The sequence below is a fragment of the Oryctolagus cuniculus genome, chromosome 6 (assembly GCF_051225735.1).
Source record: "Oryctolagus cuniculus isolate XC-2025 breed Fujian yellow rabbit chromosome 6, ASM5122573v1, whole genome shotgun sequence".
NCBI classification, from domain to species: Eukaryota; Metazoa; Chordata; class Mammalia; order Lagomorpha; family Leporidae; genus Oryctolagus; species Oryctolagus cuniculus.
In genome coordinates, this window is record NC_142872.1 from 32,937,011 (window position 1) to 32,955,084 (window position 18,074).

The 18,074-nt window shown below is 41.3% G+C and overlaps 1 protein-coding gene across 6 annotated transcripts in view; it reads left to right on the forward strand.

Moving 5' to 3' along the window:
* Positions 1-249: 249 nt before the first annotated feature.
* Positions 250-18,074, forward strand: part of KCTD16 (potassium channel tetramerization domain containing 16) — a 316,913-nt gene continuing 299,088 nt past the window's right edge. The window contains exons 1-3 of one of the 6 annotated variants that reach the window (XM_089336024.1): positions 250-889; positions 2,095-2,179; positions 2,503-3,648. In XM_089336024.1, coding sequence (XP_089192150.1) covers positions 2,817-3,648 — 832 coding nt within the window. In that variant the 5' untranslated portion in view covers positions 250-889; positions 2,095-2,179; positions 2,503-2,816. The other 5 variants (XM_089336025.1, XM_089336023.1, XM_089336026.1 and 2 more) reach the window with 5 other exon arrangements.

The window sequence follows — 18,074 nt, forward strand, 5'->3', positions numbered from 1 at the left end:
ATTCAGATTTTTGTTTTCCTTGACCTGGTGGCAGTGAAATGTTTATTTTGTTGTCATGCTGAACACTGCATGTCAAGTAAATTCAAATCACAACAGAAACATAAAAATAAAGGAGGAATTAAACTTGGGTGCTTATTAAATTGCCAGCTGTAGAGCTGCACTGATAGTTTAGAGCACTAGGTGGCGATGTAAGTGCATCATATAAACATTTCCTTGATTGGCCCAGCATTAAAATCCTAATGATTGAGGCCAGAACAGGTTAATGCCTTAGTTAAAGAAACAAAGTCAAATAGAATCAGGTGTTGGGATGTTAGCTAATCCTCCGAATGTGTTCAGCAACGCAATGCTTCTTTAAAGAAAAGGCTGTCAGACTGGAAATGTAGCCTACCACTGAGCGCATCTGCAAGCTAGTTCTTGGGGCGAGAGTAGGCTGCACACACGTGCTCTCCATAACGCGCCTAATTGTCCGCTCCCTTCCACTGTGGGTCTTCGTTTTTCTAAAAATAGCACTTGTTTGGGATGGAGTGTGCCTTCCATATATTATTCATTGATGAAGTCCTCTATTCTTGTCAGGAATGGGAGCCCCAAGACACTGGCGCTGGAGAAGGGAAGTAGCTGACTTACTGTAAGCCCTTGCCTGGGCCATTACTGCCTGGCAGGCTGGCCTGCAAGCACTTTGTTGGTGGATTGGGTTGCCCTGGAAATGCCTTCCTGAAACTCTAATGATGCACTTAAGGGAGGCCTCTGGGACAGGAGTAAAATGTCTCTTAGCAGGCGTGTCTTCCACTGAGTCCTCTTGGGAGGACTTGGGGCGAGGCGGGCCTGCTCGGTGAGGCGCTCAGTAGGGAAACAGCCCCTGAGAAGGGTTGAAGGCATCGACTGCTCACAGGTAAGCCGAGCTAATGAGTTACTGGTGTGAACCGGGGGCGTCCTGTGGGCGCCCAAGCATCATGGATTCATTCTGAGAAGTAGCGTTAATTTCTAGGGAGTGATTTATATATGTATTTGTTTACTGTAGTGGTGGCCAAGGGATGAAGAGGAGAGGAAAAAGAAGGGCATTTACTAGAAAAAGGGTCTAATCCAGGGATTTTAAACAACCTGCTTCAGCATCAGGGTCATTTATGTGACCCCTTTAAAAAAAAAAGCTTTAGAAGGGACGCTTACGTTTCAGCAGGAACTCAGGGCATGTGAAAACCGTTTGTTGATTAAAAAAAAAAAAACAACACTCGTGCTCCTCGGAGCACGGCGGTGGTGGGCTCTGCTGGGGGGTGGTGGTGGAGGGAGCGACTGGAAGAGGGCCTTGGAAACTCCAGACTCCGGAGCGAAGTGGCTGCGCGGCGCGGCGTCCCCGCCCCAAGCCCGGGACCAGCGCCCGGCAGTCGCGTGCCCCGCGCCAAGCGCCGCGTCCCCGTGCGGTCCTGGCAACCTGTCACCGCCGAGGACGTGACTCGGAGCTGCCTCCGCTTTCTCCAAGCCGTATTCCTTTAAGATGATGTAATAGTCATTTCCCTGGATGGTTTCTTGCCTGCACTGCTGAAACAACAGCATCCGAACTGCACTGGGAACTGTGGAACCACCCAGCTCCGCCGGCGGAGAAGCCGAAGCCCCGAGCCCCCGCCGGCATCGCTACGCTGCGGCCGCCTCAGGCTCCACCGGCTCCCGCCTGGCCGGGACCATGGGAGTCCGCTTGCCCCTGCGGCCAGGTGGGGTGGCTGCCTGGGACCCCAGCGGGGCACAGCTCTCTGTCCTTCTGCCCCTGGGCTTTTTGAAAAGCTTCTAAGTCCCGGGGCCTCCTGCAACTCTCTTCTGTTTTAAGGATCTTTTCTAAAGGTTTGGGATTTTTTTTTTCTCTTGGAGAAGCTTCGGTCGAATATTTTCCTCTGCTTTACTTCTTCAACTTACCCTGCTCTCATCGTGGTTTAACTTTTTTTGTGACTTGTTTTAACTTGAGAGAGAACACGTACATACATTCATACATATAGATCTATATAAATACTTATATAATATATATATATATAATTATTTTCTAAGCACACGTCTCTCTGGCACTTTTCATTGATACCTCTGTCCTTCACCTGTTTGGGATTTGACAAGATCCAGACTCAGTGTCGCTGTGGATTCTGATTGCTTTGCAAATGGTTATCTCTTCACTAGAACTGGGGCTCCAGCACTCACTAAGGTAAGTGCCAAGACTTAATGATTTTCCTGTCCAGTTGACCAAATGATCCCTTGTTAGAAGTTGACAGTTGCATATTCCTTTTGAATGCATAATTACAAATAGAATTGTTTTTTTAAGACTAAGGGCTGGATCAAACATACAGACACAAAATAGCATGAGACAAGCTACAATTTAGTTGAAGAACAGATGAAATCAGTTCCAGGACTGCTTATGTAAAATATCTCTCCCTCCTTCTATTCATCCCTCTCCTACCCCTCCCCCCCAGAAGTCTCTTTCTGACTCATTCTGGCTTTGGGGAAATAATTTATTCTCTCTTCCTTCAGAAGGACTTCAGAGTAACTGGAGAGTTGGCCAGCTTTGCCTACTGAGCGTGATGGAAGATCCGATGCAGATGAGTTGATTGCATTCCATGAAGTAATAGCTACCACCCTCCAGGGCTTAAGCAACGTTTTCAGCATCCATTCACCTGTGGACGCTTCGAAATTTTGCCTTATTGGGAAAAATATCTGGGTGAAGAGGAGATTGCTTTTAAGAAGTTAGCATCCTTTTCCCTCCCTTACAAGTTGAGGCAGAGGATAAGGCTGTGACTCCAGTGGGCTGTACCTTTAAATCAAAATAGAAGAAGAAGAAAGGGACAATGGCTCTTAGTGGAAACTGTAGTCGTTACTATCCCCGGGAGCAAGGGGCCTCAGTTCCCAACTCCTTCCCTGAGGTCGTAGAGCTGAATGTTGGGGGTCAAGTTTATTTCACTCGCCATTCCACACTGGTAAGCATCCCTCATTCCCTCCTGTGGAAAATGTTTTCCCCAAAGAGAGACACCGCTAATGATCTAGCCAAGGACTCCAAGGGAAGATTTTTCATTGACAGAGATGGATTCTTGTTCCGTTATATCCTGGACTATCTCAGGGACAGGCAGGTGGTCCTGCCTGATCACTTTCCAGAAAGAGGAAGACTGAAACGGGAGGCTGAGTACTTCCAGCTCCCAGACTTGGTCAAACTGCTGACCCCCGACGAAATCAAGCAAAGCCCGGACGAGTTCTGCCACAGTGATTTTGAGGATGCCTCCCAAGGGAGCGACACGAGAATCTGTCCCCCTTCCACACTGCTCCCTGCTGACCGCAAGTGGGGTTTCATTACGGTGGGTTACAGGGGATCCTGCACCTTGGGCAGAGAGGGGCAAGCCGATGCCAAGTTTCGCAGAGTTCCCCGGATTTTGGTTTGTGGAAGGATTTCCTTGGCAAAGGAAGTCTTCGGAGAAACTTTGAACGAAAGCAGAGACCCTGACCGAGCCCCGGAAAGATACACCTCCAGATTTTATCTCAAATTCAAGCATCTGGAAAGGGCTTTTGATATGTTGTCCGAGTGTGGATTCCACATGGTGGCCTGTAACTCATCGGTGACAGCATCTTTTGTCAACCAATATACAGATGACAAGATCTGGTCAAGCTACACTGAATACGTCTTCTACCGTAAGTGCTCAGGGTTCCGTTTCTCTTTCATGTGTATCAGTCTCTTCACAAATGTTTACGGCCTGCACGCTCTGTCAGTATCGAAGCAACACTCTGGGGGATTGTTCTATTTCTTGAGTAAGAGCTAGAATATTAGAGGCTACAATTCAGCTGTCATGGCTTACCTAAGGCATGTTTTATCCATTTTTCCAATGCTCACAGAATATTCAAAGACCTCCAAAATCACAGGATGCAGATAAGATTGGTGTGGAGGGAAAACAAACAAGTAGGCTTTGTTTTATTGCCCTTTTCTAAATTATGAGGAGAAAGTTGACGATTGTAACTTGGCTGTTGGTCCACGAGAGTTTGGTAGACACAACAGTAGACACTGCTTACTCTTCTTCTAGATGAACTTTGGGTTCCATTAAGCTTGTTTCCAAGACTTGCCTGCATCAGGGGCTTTCAGAGCACAAATGGATGTTGTACTGAGTGGTGTAGTCTTGGCTAGATGGCAGTATAGACTGCAGAAAGGCCCCTTTCCTCCCCCCAGGTCTGAAATTGGCTTTTCTGGGCTTTACAAATCTGCTATTTGATTCTTTAGTATTTTGTACTGAGACTGGAGTTGCACTGCAGATTTAATTAAGCTGAGCTTCATTTGAGACCCAAAAGGAAGTAGATCCTTGAGAACTGTCAATCCCATGCAAACACCTTCAGACAGCTGAGGTGAAATAATTACTGACGTAAAAGGAAACCAGAGTGGGGAAGAAAGAAACAATTATCTTATGAATGCCTTTTAAGTAAGGGGTTCATAGAGGTCAGTTTCTTTGCTTAAATAAAGACTTATGGTGCCAGTTGCCTTGTTTTATGAAATGGCATTATTTTGAGCTGCAAACTCTAAAGCATTGATGTCTGAAGGGAGAACAGTAAATCAGCCTGTGCTGTTTAGTGCTTGATTTAACTGCTGATTTCCAGCAGGTCTGGGAGTTGGGTGAGGTGAATTCCGTGAGGAACACATATTTCCAGTGTTAACATTTTCTCTATTCTTTTGGTTAAAGCAAAATCTGAATTTGGGGCAAAAATGAAAATTTCTATAAATACAAGTATGGGATTGAATTTCTTAGACTGTGCTTCTGCCTCTAGCTGTAGTTTTTTGTTTTTTTTTTTTTTCTTTTGGAGATTATGCCAGGGACCTTGGTGAAGAGGTCCCGGGAAGTAGAACTGTGCTATACTGGGCTACCACACATTGCGTGTTTAGCAGTGAAGACACACGGGTTGGATAGACAGGACAGCCTGTGGGGAAAAGATGAAGTCAGCTATTGGTGCAGGAGGATAGTGATGCATGATAACAGACATTGTGTGGCCCAATAACCCTATCTATGGCCTGAATCTATAAGCTGTATCTTTCTTTATGCCTGAGCTTAATCAGCAGGTACTGCTTTCTTCCCTCTGGCCAATTTTCCACTAGTGTGGAGATAAGACTCTGGGCTTTTAGCCTTCTGTTGAGGAATCTGATGTTATCTGTGATTCTGGGGAACAGATATCATCCCCAAACTTTTTGGGAAAATGCATCTCCAACGGAGTTAAAATGGTGTGGGATATTTACTGTGTTGCCTAGTTTCTACTTTTTGAAAGCAAAGCATCCTAAGACGTTGCTGCCAAACAAAGAACATACCAGTCAAACCCCCGAAAGGACCACAGTTGATTTCGCATCACTTGCTCACTTACATGAGACCTGCAGTTGGAAACATGTTTGCCGCTAGCTCAGTGGCATTTGTGTGTTCATCAAAGGCTCATCTGTCTAACACTGTGTCCTCTTTAGATTGCTCTGGAAAGGCTCTGCTCTCCTCATCCTGTAATTGCTTCCTCCTCTTTTGGATCGCTGAGAAGCTGCCAATAAGCAGTTTGCTCTCCACGTCTCCAGGGACAGGCTAGCACATAATGCACAGGAACTTCATACCAATAGCATGTATCTTGCAGATGATAAACTTCCCTTCGAACCCTATATCCAGAGCTAAGTGTTAACTCTTCCTCTGTCTTAGGACCAATAAAACTGACAGCTGGCTTTCTAGGGTGCATAACAGCTTCCGTGCAGCTGCTTAGCCATAATTATTTAATTAGAAGCTGCCAACTGTGCCTATATAAGCATTAATTCATCAAGCTGTTGTACTCGGGTTAATGGGCCAAAACCATGGGAGGTGCTCTAAAGCAGGGAGTTGCCTATATACAAAGACGATTTTCTCACAGGAACTCAACTTCCTCCTGGGTTTAGGAGAGAGAAGTATATACACATATACTCCTTAGATGGAAAGGATTAACTCCAAGCGGGCATATTCTTCTAATAACCCAGGAAATAATGCAAAGCCACTTGGTATAAATCTATATTCAGTAAAAAAAAAAAAAAGATCAGCAAAAAATTAATGCATTACATATGGTGGTTGACAGTCATAGGGAGAGATGTTTTCTTTCCATTTGCCTATGTTCTAAGTTTTCCAAAGGGAACATGGGAGATCAAAATCTAACTATTGATTATTAATGTGCTAGAATCTTACTTCATTTAAATTTTTGTGTGGACCTAGGTTTGATGGTCAACATGAGGCAATGGTAAGTGAAATATGTTATTACAGAACCGTAAACAATTGAAAAGCCAATAGGTTCTGACGTGTTTAAGAGGGAGGTAAGAAATGTGTTTGTCTATACCACTCACATACCAAAATATGATATGTCAGATGCCATGGATTGTAAATCACTTAACTACAACCAGAAAACTTAATATGAGTGATATGGTGGCATAGAAAAGAAACATTTACCCTTGGGTTGCCTTACAGAGTATTTTAGATATGTGTCCTGTGTTTTAATTTAAAACCATGAGAATGTACATTTTCTCATTTCAGTGACTGTACTGAAGGTAATATATCATTAAATTCAGACAACACCATCTTTGATTCCCCTCTAAATAAAATGGGAGCTCAGTAGTTTGGAAAAGAGAAGTCCTGATTTGAAGCCAGATATTCAATAGCTGTTCAACTGCTTAGAAACACAAGAATAGTTGCATGGAAACAAGTGAACTCTTTCTTTCTAGAACCATCTTCCATTGCCTCAGAGGATGGGAAGATTGTTCTTGGTTGAAGAAAATTGTGCACTTTGCCTTACGCCTCCTCATGAGTGAGCTACTTTAGCTGATAGCCTGAAAGCATGAAGATCTGAAGGCATTTGTCTCTAAAAAATAATTGTATTACTATGACCCATATGTAGGGAGTTTAATTCACAGGACACTTGTCCAAAAATATGCACTGTGAATTATGGGAATTACAGAAGAAAAAACACAAAGTCATCATTTTTAAAAACAAATGGCTCTGTATTTTAAGATTCTTCTGCAAAATTCTCTAAATTATATAGATAGTTTATACATGCCTTTAGGGCTACTGATTAGTAAGAGTATTGGAGAAAAGTAGATTGGAAAATTATTTCCCACTTAGAATTGAGCTGTGTGACCTTGTATTGGAACCAGATACTTGTATATGATTATGGCTGATGTGAATAATTTACGGCAACTTGAATCCCAAAGCTTCATTTGAAGCTTTTAGAGGAAAACATGTGGAAATGCATCTATCCCAAGATGATTCCAGCACTTTTTCTCCTGGTTACTTGAAAGACACCATTCATAACTCAAATGTCTCACACCCATTGAGCTACAATATTGACACAGGGACAGCATGGCTCAAAGAGTACGCTTTTTGCGGCTTGGTTTGTCACCAACTCATCTCCATTTTCTTTCGCTTTTTGCTGTCCTCTCATGAGTAAGTGCTCTTTTCATTCTATTGGAGTCATTACTGGTCTCCAGTTCTTTTCCTCCAAGCCATAATGCAATCTTGTCAGGAAAAATTCTGCTCTGTCATTACACTTAGAATGCTTTCAAGGCCTGGTGTTACTTTTCCCAGGGGTACTGGTTCAAGAGAGTGCTTCTCCTAGTTGTAAGTCAGGCAGGCTTTTACCTTGAGGTTGGAAGGTTTCTTAATTGGTAATTTTTGGAAACCACAATTTAGGTATGAAGCTTCATTGTGGAGTCACTTTAGACCTACACCGAGGAAGATATTATGTGGTGACAGTGCAGGAGCAATGATGCATTGTTTTTTATTTCTTTAAGGTGCTGTGCACTGAGAATTAGGCTCAATAAAACAGCAATGCAAACATGTTAGTCAAATATCTTATTAATTTTAATTTTATTTTATACTGCTTTTGCTTCCATGTCAACCAAGGTCTCTTCCTTGAGTCCAGTCTCTTAGGGGAGGTGATAAAAATCGTTTCTTCCCGAGTGTTTGTCCTCACTGGATGGATCTAGCAGCAGAAGCATCAGTAGGACTGGCGTGCATGCAGAAAGTGGGGAGGTGACTCTGAGATCACCCCCACATGTCCTGATACATTGAAATGCATATGTCAGACTGGAAAGATAACACCAAATGTTCCTGACAGCCTAGGGAGGTTTGGATCTTACCAAAGACATGAGAAACAGAAATAACAGGCTATGCCTCAAAGCCAAAAACACAAAACCACTTACAAGCACAAAACTCAGAAAGCAGTAACTATGCATAGACAGACTGTTAGTCCGAGGTATAATTAAAAAAATTTTCCTGAAGTTGAAAATGAATGCTCAGTTCCTGCATCATAACACACTGTTGTTCTTTTCTTTGGTGTCTGTTATGGCTTTTCTCAAATATTTCATTTCTTGGCACACCAGTTAAAAATTTTTTTTATTACAGAACAGTTTCAAATTATCCAAGTGTAGAGATGATAGTATAATGAACGTCTATAGAACCAACGCCCAGCTCCAATAAGTACGGTTACCAACACAAGACCAGTTTTGTTTTATCTAGTCTTACTTACTTTCCCTCCTGTTTGACCTGGATTGTCAATCATTTCATTAACACACAAATACTGAATTTTAACTTTTACAATGTGATTTAAAAACATAATACCATATCACATACAAAAGTAATATAATTCTTCAGTGTCAACAGTTATCTAGTCAGTATTTGAACTTCCCTGATTTTCCTACAGTGTTTTCTTAAAATTGGCTTATTTGACTCAAGATTCAAATGAGCATCCACTGTGTTTAGTTGCTGTATTTCTTTATTCTCCCTTTTATGACTTATAGAAATATCACATGTAACTTAAATGCAACAAAGTATAAAATGTATGTATTTCTTCTAATTCCAGACTCCTATTGTTTCTTTCCCTTTCTCACTATTTTTTTTCACAGCTTATTTGTTTCAAAAAAAACTATGTTGCTCGTCACATCAAATATCCTGCATTCTGAGTGTTACTGGCCATCTCGATCATGTCTGTGATGTCATTAAGATATTTTCTGTTAACACTGTTTTTCTGTAAATGTGGTAGATCTAGAGTCTTGATGAGATTCAGTTTCAGTATTTCTGGCAAGAAATCATCATACAGAATGGAAAGTGTATATTTAGTTTGTATTGGTATATTGACATGCTGTATTTTATGAGGCAAAGGAAGGACATGTTTTTATTGTTAGATTTTTCATTGTTGTCCTATGGCTACATAGCACTTTGGGACTATTCCCTGTATTATACATGATGATTCTTTTGACCAATCAGTGCGAGGGCTCCCTAATTTTCCTTTTAGCTGTCCAAGAACTATCTAGTATCCACTGATATTCTCATTGTTGGACTGGGCTACCATCCGGAGTGCAGTGAGCCTCTTAAAGATATGTGCTGAGTCTTGTTGATGGACAGCAGGAATTATTTGGGTTTGAAAGTTCACCTTCTGGCTATTCTAATTTTACACTTGAATATTTTTGGATTCATTTGACTGTGCTGAAGCTGCACTGGATTCTTCATCTGTGAATTTCATGGGACATTATTTTCCTGTATCACAGTGCAGATAGTCACATGTTCCACTTGCATATTTACCTGTCTCTTTAACTGTAAGCTTTATGAAGATAGAAACTACACCCGTTCTGCTCATCATACCTGGTATAGTACCTGGCGTAAATGTAGGTACTTCATAATTTAGTTTTTAAAAAACAGTATAAATGCCTCCTGCAATATTCTGTTATGGTCATAGATGCCACTGTCTTGAATATACTGTTACATTCTCTTAGTAGAGGAACTAGAGCAATGATATTGTGATTAATGTTTTAAATAATAATAATAGTATTTCCTAATTTTCAATGAGTGTTAAGCATTTAACATAAAAATTGAATTCTCATTGAAAAGTGCTCTACTCTTAGCACCTGCACAAAGATTCTAGCTTTAGGGAAGTGGAAGAAGCTCTTACCAGCAGCAAAGTCTCCTGGGGTCTGCTTTTAGCTGATTTATCCAAGCAGGAGCAAATTGAAGCTGGGTGGGCTAGGCTTAAAGGAGAAACCCAGGAGGGACTCAGGATTCAGAAAAATGCTGCAAAATTGATAAAATAGCCCCCAAAGGAGAAGAGCTCTACTTGCATGCAAAATGTGCTGTGAGACTTGCCTTCTTAATTTTCTTTTTGCTCCGGTATTCCACTTTCTTCTTCTTCTCTTCCCAAAAGTGTTAGCCATCCTCCCTCGATGCCAGAGTCAAAGTGACATCATAGTTAGGAGCCTGGGTTTTGGAGCCCAGATAAAAGCAGGCTGTTTGCCCTGTAAACCTAGGCTTGAGCTTGGAGCTCAACTTTGCTTCCTTTCATGTTTCAGTGTCTTCCTGTGCAAAATGGAGATGATAGCAGTAGTCCATCCCCCCCCCCCATCATAGGGCTGTTGTGACAGTCATAAGAGTTGGTATGTATGGCATTTGCTTACAGCAATACCTAGCACCCAGCCAGTGCTAAACAAGTGTTAATACCTAAGAAGAACTCTGACAGTCCTGGCGTGGATGAGACATACATGCTGCCTTTCAGTAATTTACCTGCTTCTAACAGTCCTGTTGACTACTTTGCCCAGTCTGTTGTTCTGTGTGCTGAGACACACAAAACAAGCACATCTCAAAGTGGCCTTAAAAAGGAAAGTTTGTCTAGTATTATTACATCTGAATAAACAAAAGTAACCCCCTCAAAAGGCTTCCAGTTCTGGTAACTCTGCACCCACCTGGCTGCTCCATAATGGAAGTCATTAGATTGTTTTTTCCCACACCTGGCTTTCAACCTGTGGATTTTCAGAACCTAAGATAGTATGTGCTGGGATTATGGCACATCAAGCTCAGATGGTGCTTGAGACCACATATCCCCTACTGGAGGGCCAGTTCTAGTCCCTGCTACCCCAGTTCTGATTCAGCTTCTTGTTAATGTACCTGGGAAAGCAGCAGAAGATGGCCCAAATATTTGGTTCCTGCCACCCACATACTAGATTGGGATGGAATTTTGGGCTTCTGGCCTTGATTTGACCCTGCCCTGGCTATTGTGGGCATTTGGGAGTGGACCAGAGGATGGAAAATCTGGCTTTGCCTCTCATGTAAATAAATGCATTTTAGGGGGAACAATTAAGAATACAATTAAATATACATTCAGTCACTGCTGAATTATGATTACCTTTTATGAGTATCAGCCAAGAGAGTATTTTTCCTGGTGACAGAATGGTTTTAGGGTGCATCACTGACAATACAATCATTTAAATAGCTCCAGAAATGAAAACAAGACTTTTTGCCTCACACTGTGAGTAGCTGTGCATCGTGGCCTTAAAAACAAATAAGGAACAAAAAAGGAAGTAAGATTGCTAGTAGGGGGTGGTGCTGTTAATGTGTGACCTGTTTAAAAGCTGCCCCAATGGGAAAAAATTCACACTTTTCAGCTTTTATTCATCAATCTCATTCTGAAGCCAAAAGTTATATTAATTTCCCCAGGCCATGTTATAGCAACATTGCATTTTGAGTAAATCTGATATAATGTGATTAGGAGCTGGTTATATTGATGAAAATAGAACACAACACACTGTATGTAATTCGATGGCAAACTTAAGTGACTTCCCAGCTATTTAATATTGTGTTTTAGACAATGTGAACTGACCTAATTAACACTGCTAGACAACCAAATAGGAAAAAAGGAGAGCTAAGCTTTGGTAAGGGTAACTTTTTGGATTTTGTTGTCATTGTTGCTGTTGTTTGTAAAATGGTTCCTGGAGCAGCAGATAAATCCTAGTGATCAGAGCTGGTGCTGTGGTGTAGTGGGGTAAGCTGCTGTCTGCAGCACCGGCATTCCATTTGGGCAATGACTGGAGTCCTGGCCATTCCACTCCCAATCCAGCTCCCTGCTAATGCTCTTGGGAAAGCGGCAGAAGATGGCCCAAATTCTTGGATCCCTGCACCCACATGGAGACCCAGAAGAACCAGTGGATGGAAGATCTCTCTCTGTCCCTCTCTTCTCTCTGTAACTCTGCCTTTCAAATAAATGAATCTTAAAAAACAAGAAGCAAGCCTAGTGATTAGGATAAAGAAATGGGGGCATGTGTGTGTTAGAATGTGGCAGAGGCATTGAATTAAGACCAAGGGAATATTATTTTTACCTTTTGGAGATTTATTTATTTATTTAAAAGGCAGAGTTACAGAGACTGAGGGGTAAGATAGAGAGAAGGTGAGAGAAGGAGAGAGAAGAAGAAAGAGAGAGAGAAAGAGAGAGAGAAACAGAAATGATCGATCTGCTGATTTATTTCCCAAATGGCCATAATGAGCAGGGCTGGGCCAGGCTGAAGCCAAGAGCTTCACTAGGTTCTCCCACATGGTTGCAGGGGCCCAAGTACACAGGCTATCCTCTGCTTCTTTCCCAGGCATATTAGCAGGGAACTGGATAGGAAGTGGAGCAGCTGGGACACAACCCTGCATCCATAGGGAATGCCACTGTTGTAGGCAGTAGCTTTACTTGCTACACCACCGTGCCAGCCAAGGGAATATTCTTGAACTTGAGGAGGTGTTGCGGAGTTCTGAGAATACTCCAAATAGAACAAGTGCTGACCTACAACACAAAACACATCAAAGCACTGGTCAGGCATCATTGCTAATTTTCTTTTGAGCTTAAGCATTCAGTTACGATAGTTAAAGACATTTTTCTATGAGTATATACTTGCAAATTTACACCATAAAGCAAATGAAAATTAGAATTTAGTTTCCATTAATTTCTGAAGTAGGTGAAATATGCTTTCCCCTCCTCTAAACAAATGGTTAGAAAGTTATTGTTATTTGTTTGAATTATGCCTTTAAAATGAGCAGTTTTACTTAGCTTTTATATGTGGCTATTCCTTGTGGCATGGCGAGGGAATGACTGATAATATAATGTGTCAACACTATTAGGCCTACTTTGGACACTCAAATATATTTGAAAATATCTTGCTGATTCACACTTATGAGGACCTGTCTGATATAAAGTGCCTCTTTAGAGGACTTCCCATTTATGATGGGTAGAGATTCTCTTATCTGTATGCAAAGGATCAGTATTCTCATTCACAAACTCTTCATGTTAATGATTGTCAAGTACATCTCCACAATCTGCCAGGGAAGTGATTAACATTCTGCACAGATTAGACTGGTTTGAAACTTCAGACACTTGAAACTTTGCTTCATCTTCACCCTTCCACACAGACCAGAAAACAAAATGAATATCAAGTATACTCACGTTTTATAATGCATCTTCCCCCTCCCCAAGAGAACTTTTATTTAATGAGTACAAATTTCATAAGAACAGCTTTAGGAATATAGTGATTCTTCTCACCATACCTGCCCTCCCACCCCTACTCCCACCCTACCTCCTCCTCCCTCTCCCATTCCCAGTCCCATTCTCCATTAAGAAAAAAAAACTGTTAAAGTCATTGTTTCTTGAAGTGTCAATTTCATTTCTACAGATTTCCTTTTAGGTGCTTTATTAGTTCTCACAGGTCAGGGAGAACATATGGTATTTGTCACTTTGGGACTGGCTTATTTCACTAAGTATGGTGTTTTCCAGATTCATCCATTTTGTTGCAAATGACCAGATTTCATTTTTTTATACCACTGTGTAGTATTCCATAGAATAGATATCCCATAATTGCTTTATCCAGTCTTCCGTTGACAAGAATTCAGGTTGATTCCATGTCTTAGCTATAGTGAAATGAGCTGAAATAAACAGGGAAGCAGGTAACTCTTTTATTTGTTGATTGCACTTCCCTTGGGTAAATTGCCAGGAGTGGGATGGCTGGATCATATGGTAGGATTATATTCAGATTTCTGAGATATCTCCAAACTGACTTCCACAGTGGTTTTTCCAGGTTACATTCCCACCAACAGTGGATTAGGATATCTTTTCTAACACATTTTGACATCCTTTTATCACAATAGGCAGATTATGTTGATGGGAGTTTTGTGTTGATAGTTTTCTCCCTATCTTCTGGCTACATGAGAAAATGTCAGGCACCCTGTGAACTTGCTCTGCTGTGTGCTTTTGTGTGTGTTAGGTTCCTAGATACTTCTGTAATGATTGATGCGTACACTTTGGGAAATATTTAATGAACACTTACAATGTACCTGAGATTGCATTCAGGGATTCACCTGTGAACAGAATCATTTGGTCAGTCTTTTCATGGACTTAAAATTTAGGGAGAGATTAGTAAGTGGTACATTTTAATCCAGTATGAGGTAGAAGTGTGAGTTCAGAGTAGAGAGGGAGTTCCTAAACTGAACTTGAGGTGTGAGGCGTTTAAGCTCAGTTTAACAATAATACTTATAGGGAAGAAACCACTTAAATTTTGAATGTATTTTTTGACTTTAAGATACTAGCTGGTTAATGAAGTTGTAAAAGTTATATCCTAGGATGGCTTAGAACTACTTTAAGATCATTAATAATTGTGCCATCTCTCTTTGAATTAGATTTTTCCTAATTATAGCTGTGTAAATTACTTTAGCTATATCAAAAATCAATATTATTCTTTTTTAAACTATTCATCTCTGTCTTCCATTCAGACCTTTTTATTATAAGAGTATATAAGTCCAAATGATGCCTAGATGACTGTTAATTGATTTTAAAGGAATTTGACAATTGTGCTGTAGTTTCCTTTTATAAAGATACTCAGAATGGTACATGTCATTATTATTATTATTTTAAATTTAGAAATTACTGATTTACCTTGTCAGTTTTATCCATGATTCATTTCTAGCCCCAAATACAGTGCTGAACAAGCAGAAAGTGTTTAACAAGCATTTATTGAGTGAACAAATACTCTTATAACACTGCATTTTTATTTCATTCCTAAAAAATTTTATGAGCATGCAATTCTTGTACATTTTCGTGGGTGCAGTCAGTGTTTCATCAGAGATAATAAAGTTTAAACTGACTCAACCAGGCAACTAGCTGTTCAGTTTCTTTATCTTTAGGTGTGGAGCTGAAAAGCTCCTGTCTTCCAGTTCATTATATAGCATAGAGTCCATTGTCATAAACTGGTGTTGAGCTACTGTGCCTGAAACACTAGAACTTGTTAGAGGGAGGCTGGAAAAAGGGCATTGAAACACAACGAGGAAGCGGTAACCAGGTAGCGGCGACGCTACACTTAACCAGAGAAAATGTGAAGTGTAAAATGATTGACATTTTCCTTACTGTTGACTTTAAAGCATCGGTGCACTTTGTGTGAGTGACAATAAAAAAAATGGCTGAATATACTAACGGCATCAGACCTCTCTGGATGAAAAGCTCAGCTCCACTACTTCCTACCAGGGCATGTTTGGGCACATGTCTTCATTTCATTACAAAAACAAAAACAGAAAGAAAACAAACAAAAAACCCCTGTTTCCTTACAGCTCAGGGCACTGCTCTGGAAAGGGGGACAAAGCAGCTTCCCTCACGGCACACTTGAGAGGACTGAGTGAATTGAGCCATCTTTGCAGCTTCAGTCGCATCACTTGGCAGGTTTTTCTCTAGGCTCTTCTGCAGGTTTTTTTTTTTTTTTTTTTTTTTTAACAGGCAGAGTGGACAGTGAGAGAGAGAGAGACAGAGAGAAAGGTCTTCCTTTTGCCCTTGGTTCACCCTCTAATGGCGCCGCAGCCAGTGCGCTGTGGCTGGCGCACCGCGCTGATCCGATGGCAGGAACCAGGTGCTTATCCTGGTCTCACATGGGGTGCAGGGCCCAAGCACTTGGGCCATCCTCCACTGCACTCCCTGGCCACAGCAGAGAGCTGGCCTGGAAGAGGGGCAACCGGGACAGAATCCGGCGCCCCGACCGGGACTAGAACCAGGTGTGCTGGCGCCACAAGGCGGAGGATTAGCCTAGTGAGCCGCGGCGCCGGCCCTCTCCTGTAGTTCTTTGGATCCAGCAGGAGAAGCTAAGAGAGCACGGACTCTTAGATGACGCTGCTCACCCCAAAATGTCAAGCTGCCCTCTGGTTCCTGTCTCCACTGTTCTCACATGCACTTCATGACCTAAGAGAAAGGAAAAGATCACATAGTGCACATTCCTGCAGGTCCCTCCATGTTCTTGCCTCTCCTGCCCCTTCTGAAGGTAGTCCTCCATCTCTACCCTGCTCCCACACCTGAATGGCTTCTTCGACAGCTCTGGACGCTGTGCTTGGGTTTCCTCTGCCCACAACACCCTTCTTTCCACATCTCACTTTTCTGAATCCTTCTCATCCTTCAGTGTCTAGCTATGATGGATTTCCCATTCAAAGCCCTTCTTTTACCATCCCAGCCACTTCCTAGACAGTGCCTTGTTCATTTCTGCCCTAGCTCTCTTCACCTATGTAATTACTTGCTTATTCTTTCTTTGTCTTCTCTCTCTCTCTCTCTCTCTCTCTGTTCTATTGTATCCTCAGTAGCTAGTACAGTACCTGGGGCACAGTAGATTAGTTAGATTCTTTTTCTGTTTTCCTGAACTTCTCATGTAGAATTAAAATATGAGATTTTTCTGTCATTGTGAAGGCAACTTATGACAACTTATGATGATGGCCACACACACACACACACACGGGGGTTTCAAAAACTTTGTGGAAAACAGAATTTAAAGATAATGTGAAGAGGTGGGCATTTGGCCTACAGGTAACCTGCCAGTTGGGGTGCCTGCATCCCATACCCAAGTGTCTGCATTTGAATCCTGGTACCACTCCTGACTCCATTTGCCTGCTGATGTGTACCTTGGGAGGTGTCAAAGATATGACTCAAGTGGTTGGATCCCTGCCATCCACATAGGAGCAAGTAGACGGGAGTGTTCTCTCTCCAACCCCTTAAGAAAAAAAAAAAGATAATGTGCATTTTCCATGATCTCCGTGTGTGTGTGTGTGTGTGTGTGTGTAAATCTGGCTAGTAAAGTAGAAACAAATGAGAGAAAAAGGAAAAGGGCAACACACCTTGAGACAGAGGATAAGATATGGATGGGACTGGGAAAGGTACTTTCATAAACTGTTTCAGCTCTCCAAATCTCAGGTACTTTAACTGTGGGTTAGCAGTAGCGGACCTGTGTAATTGCCTCAAAGGTCCATAGAGTGAATAGCAAATAATATGATCTATGTCAAGTGACTGTGTTGCTTGATTAGATGACTATTATGCAGGCAGATTTTTATCCTCGCTTGAGTGAGCATCTAGAGAATGTCTTAAGAATGGATAGGTACAACCGAGAAGAGTGAGAATTGCCAAAGTATTCACCTATCAATGGTCCAAATAGGCAAACAGGTTTTATTTAATAGGACTCTAGCATCAACGCTATTGTGATGCAATATTGAGTAGCACGCAAAGATATATTGGGTATATTTTGGTTTGTTCTGTTTGTGTAATAATCATACACTTATGATATACAGATGCTGACCAGATGAATAAAAACAAATCCCTTACATAAGCCTAACAAACTATAATGCTGAATGGATGATTCAAGTTTATCTTTTATGCTACGCATGTACCAACCCGATTTGTAAAATCAGAGTGTCTTCGAGGGAGTGGGGGTGATGTACGATTTCATAACTCAGTTTCCTGTCTTTGAGTAGCCAGAATTTAGATGAAATCTTTATAAAAGTCAAAATAAAAAAAATCTTTAAAGTGGCACTGTTTTGATTGAAGTGAAAATTAGGAAGGGTAAGATATTCTTCCTTCTCCAATCTCTTTGGCTTTTCTCTTGGTAGTCCTTGAGCGTAATTTCAGAGAAGCTAGGGCTCTCTGTAGCTATTAGAAAAAACTTGTCCCCAACATTCTTAACAAATGGTAACTTTCCATCTTCTAAAAAATTGGCTTTTGGCATATTTGTGGTCAGGTTCTTAGCTGTGTGGTTGTTTTTTTTAACTTGACTTACATTTACTTCTTGGCAAAAATGTAAATGAAGGCAATTTTAGAAAAACTAAAGACCAAACTTAAAGCAGTTTTACTACTATTTTTGGTGTATTTCAGAGAAATATACCTTAATTATCCATTTTACATTTTTTGTAATAACACAAGCGATGGGAATTATTTGTATTGAAAAGGGGATGTGAAAAATAGCTTCCACAACTGATTTTATACACTTGTAGTTTGGAATTGTGTTG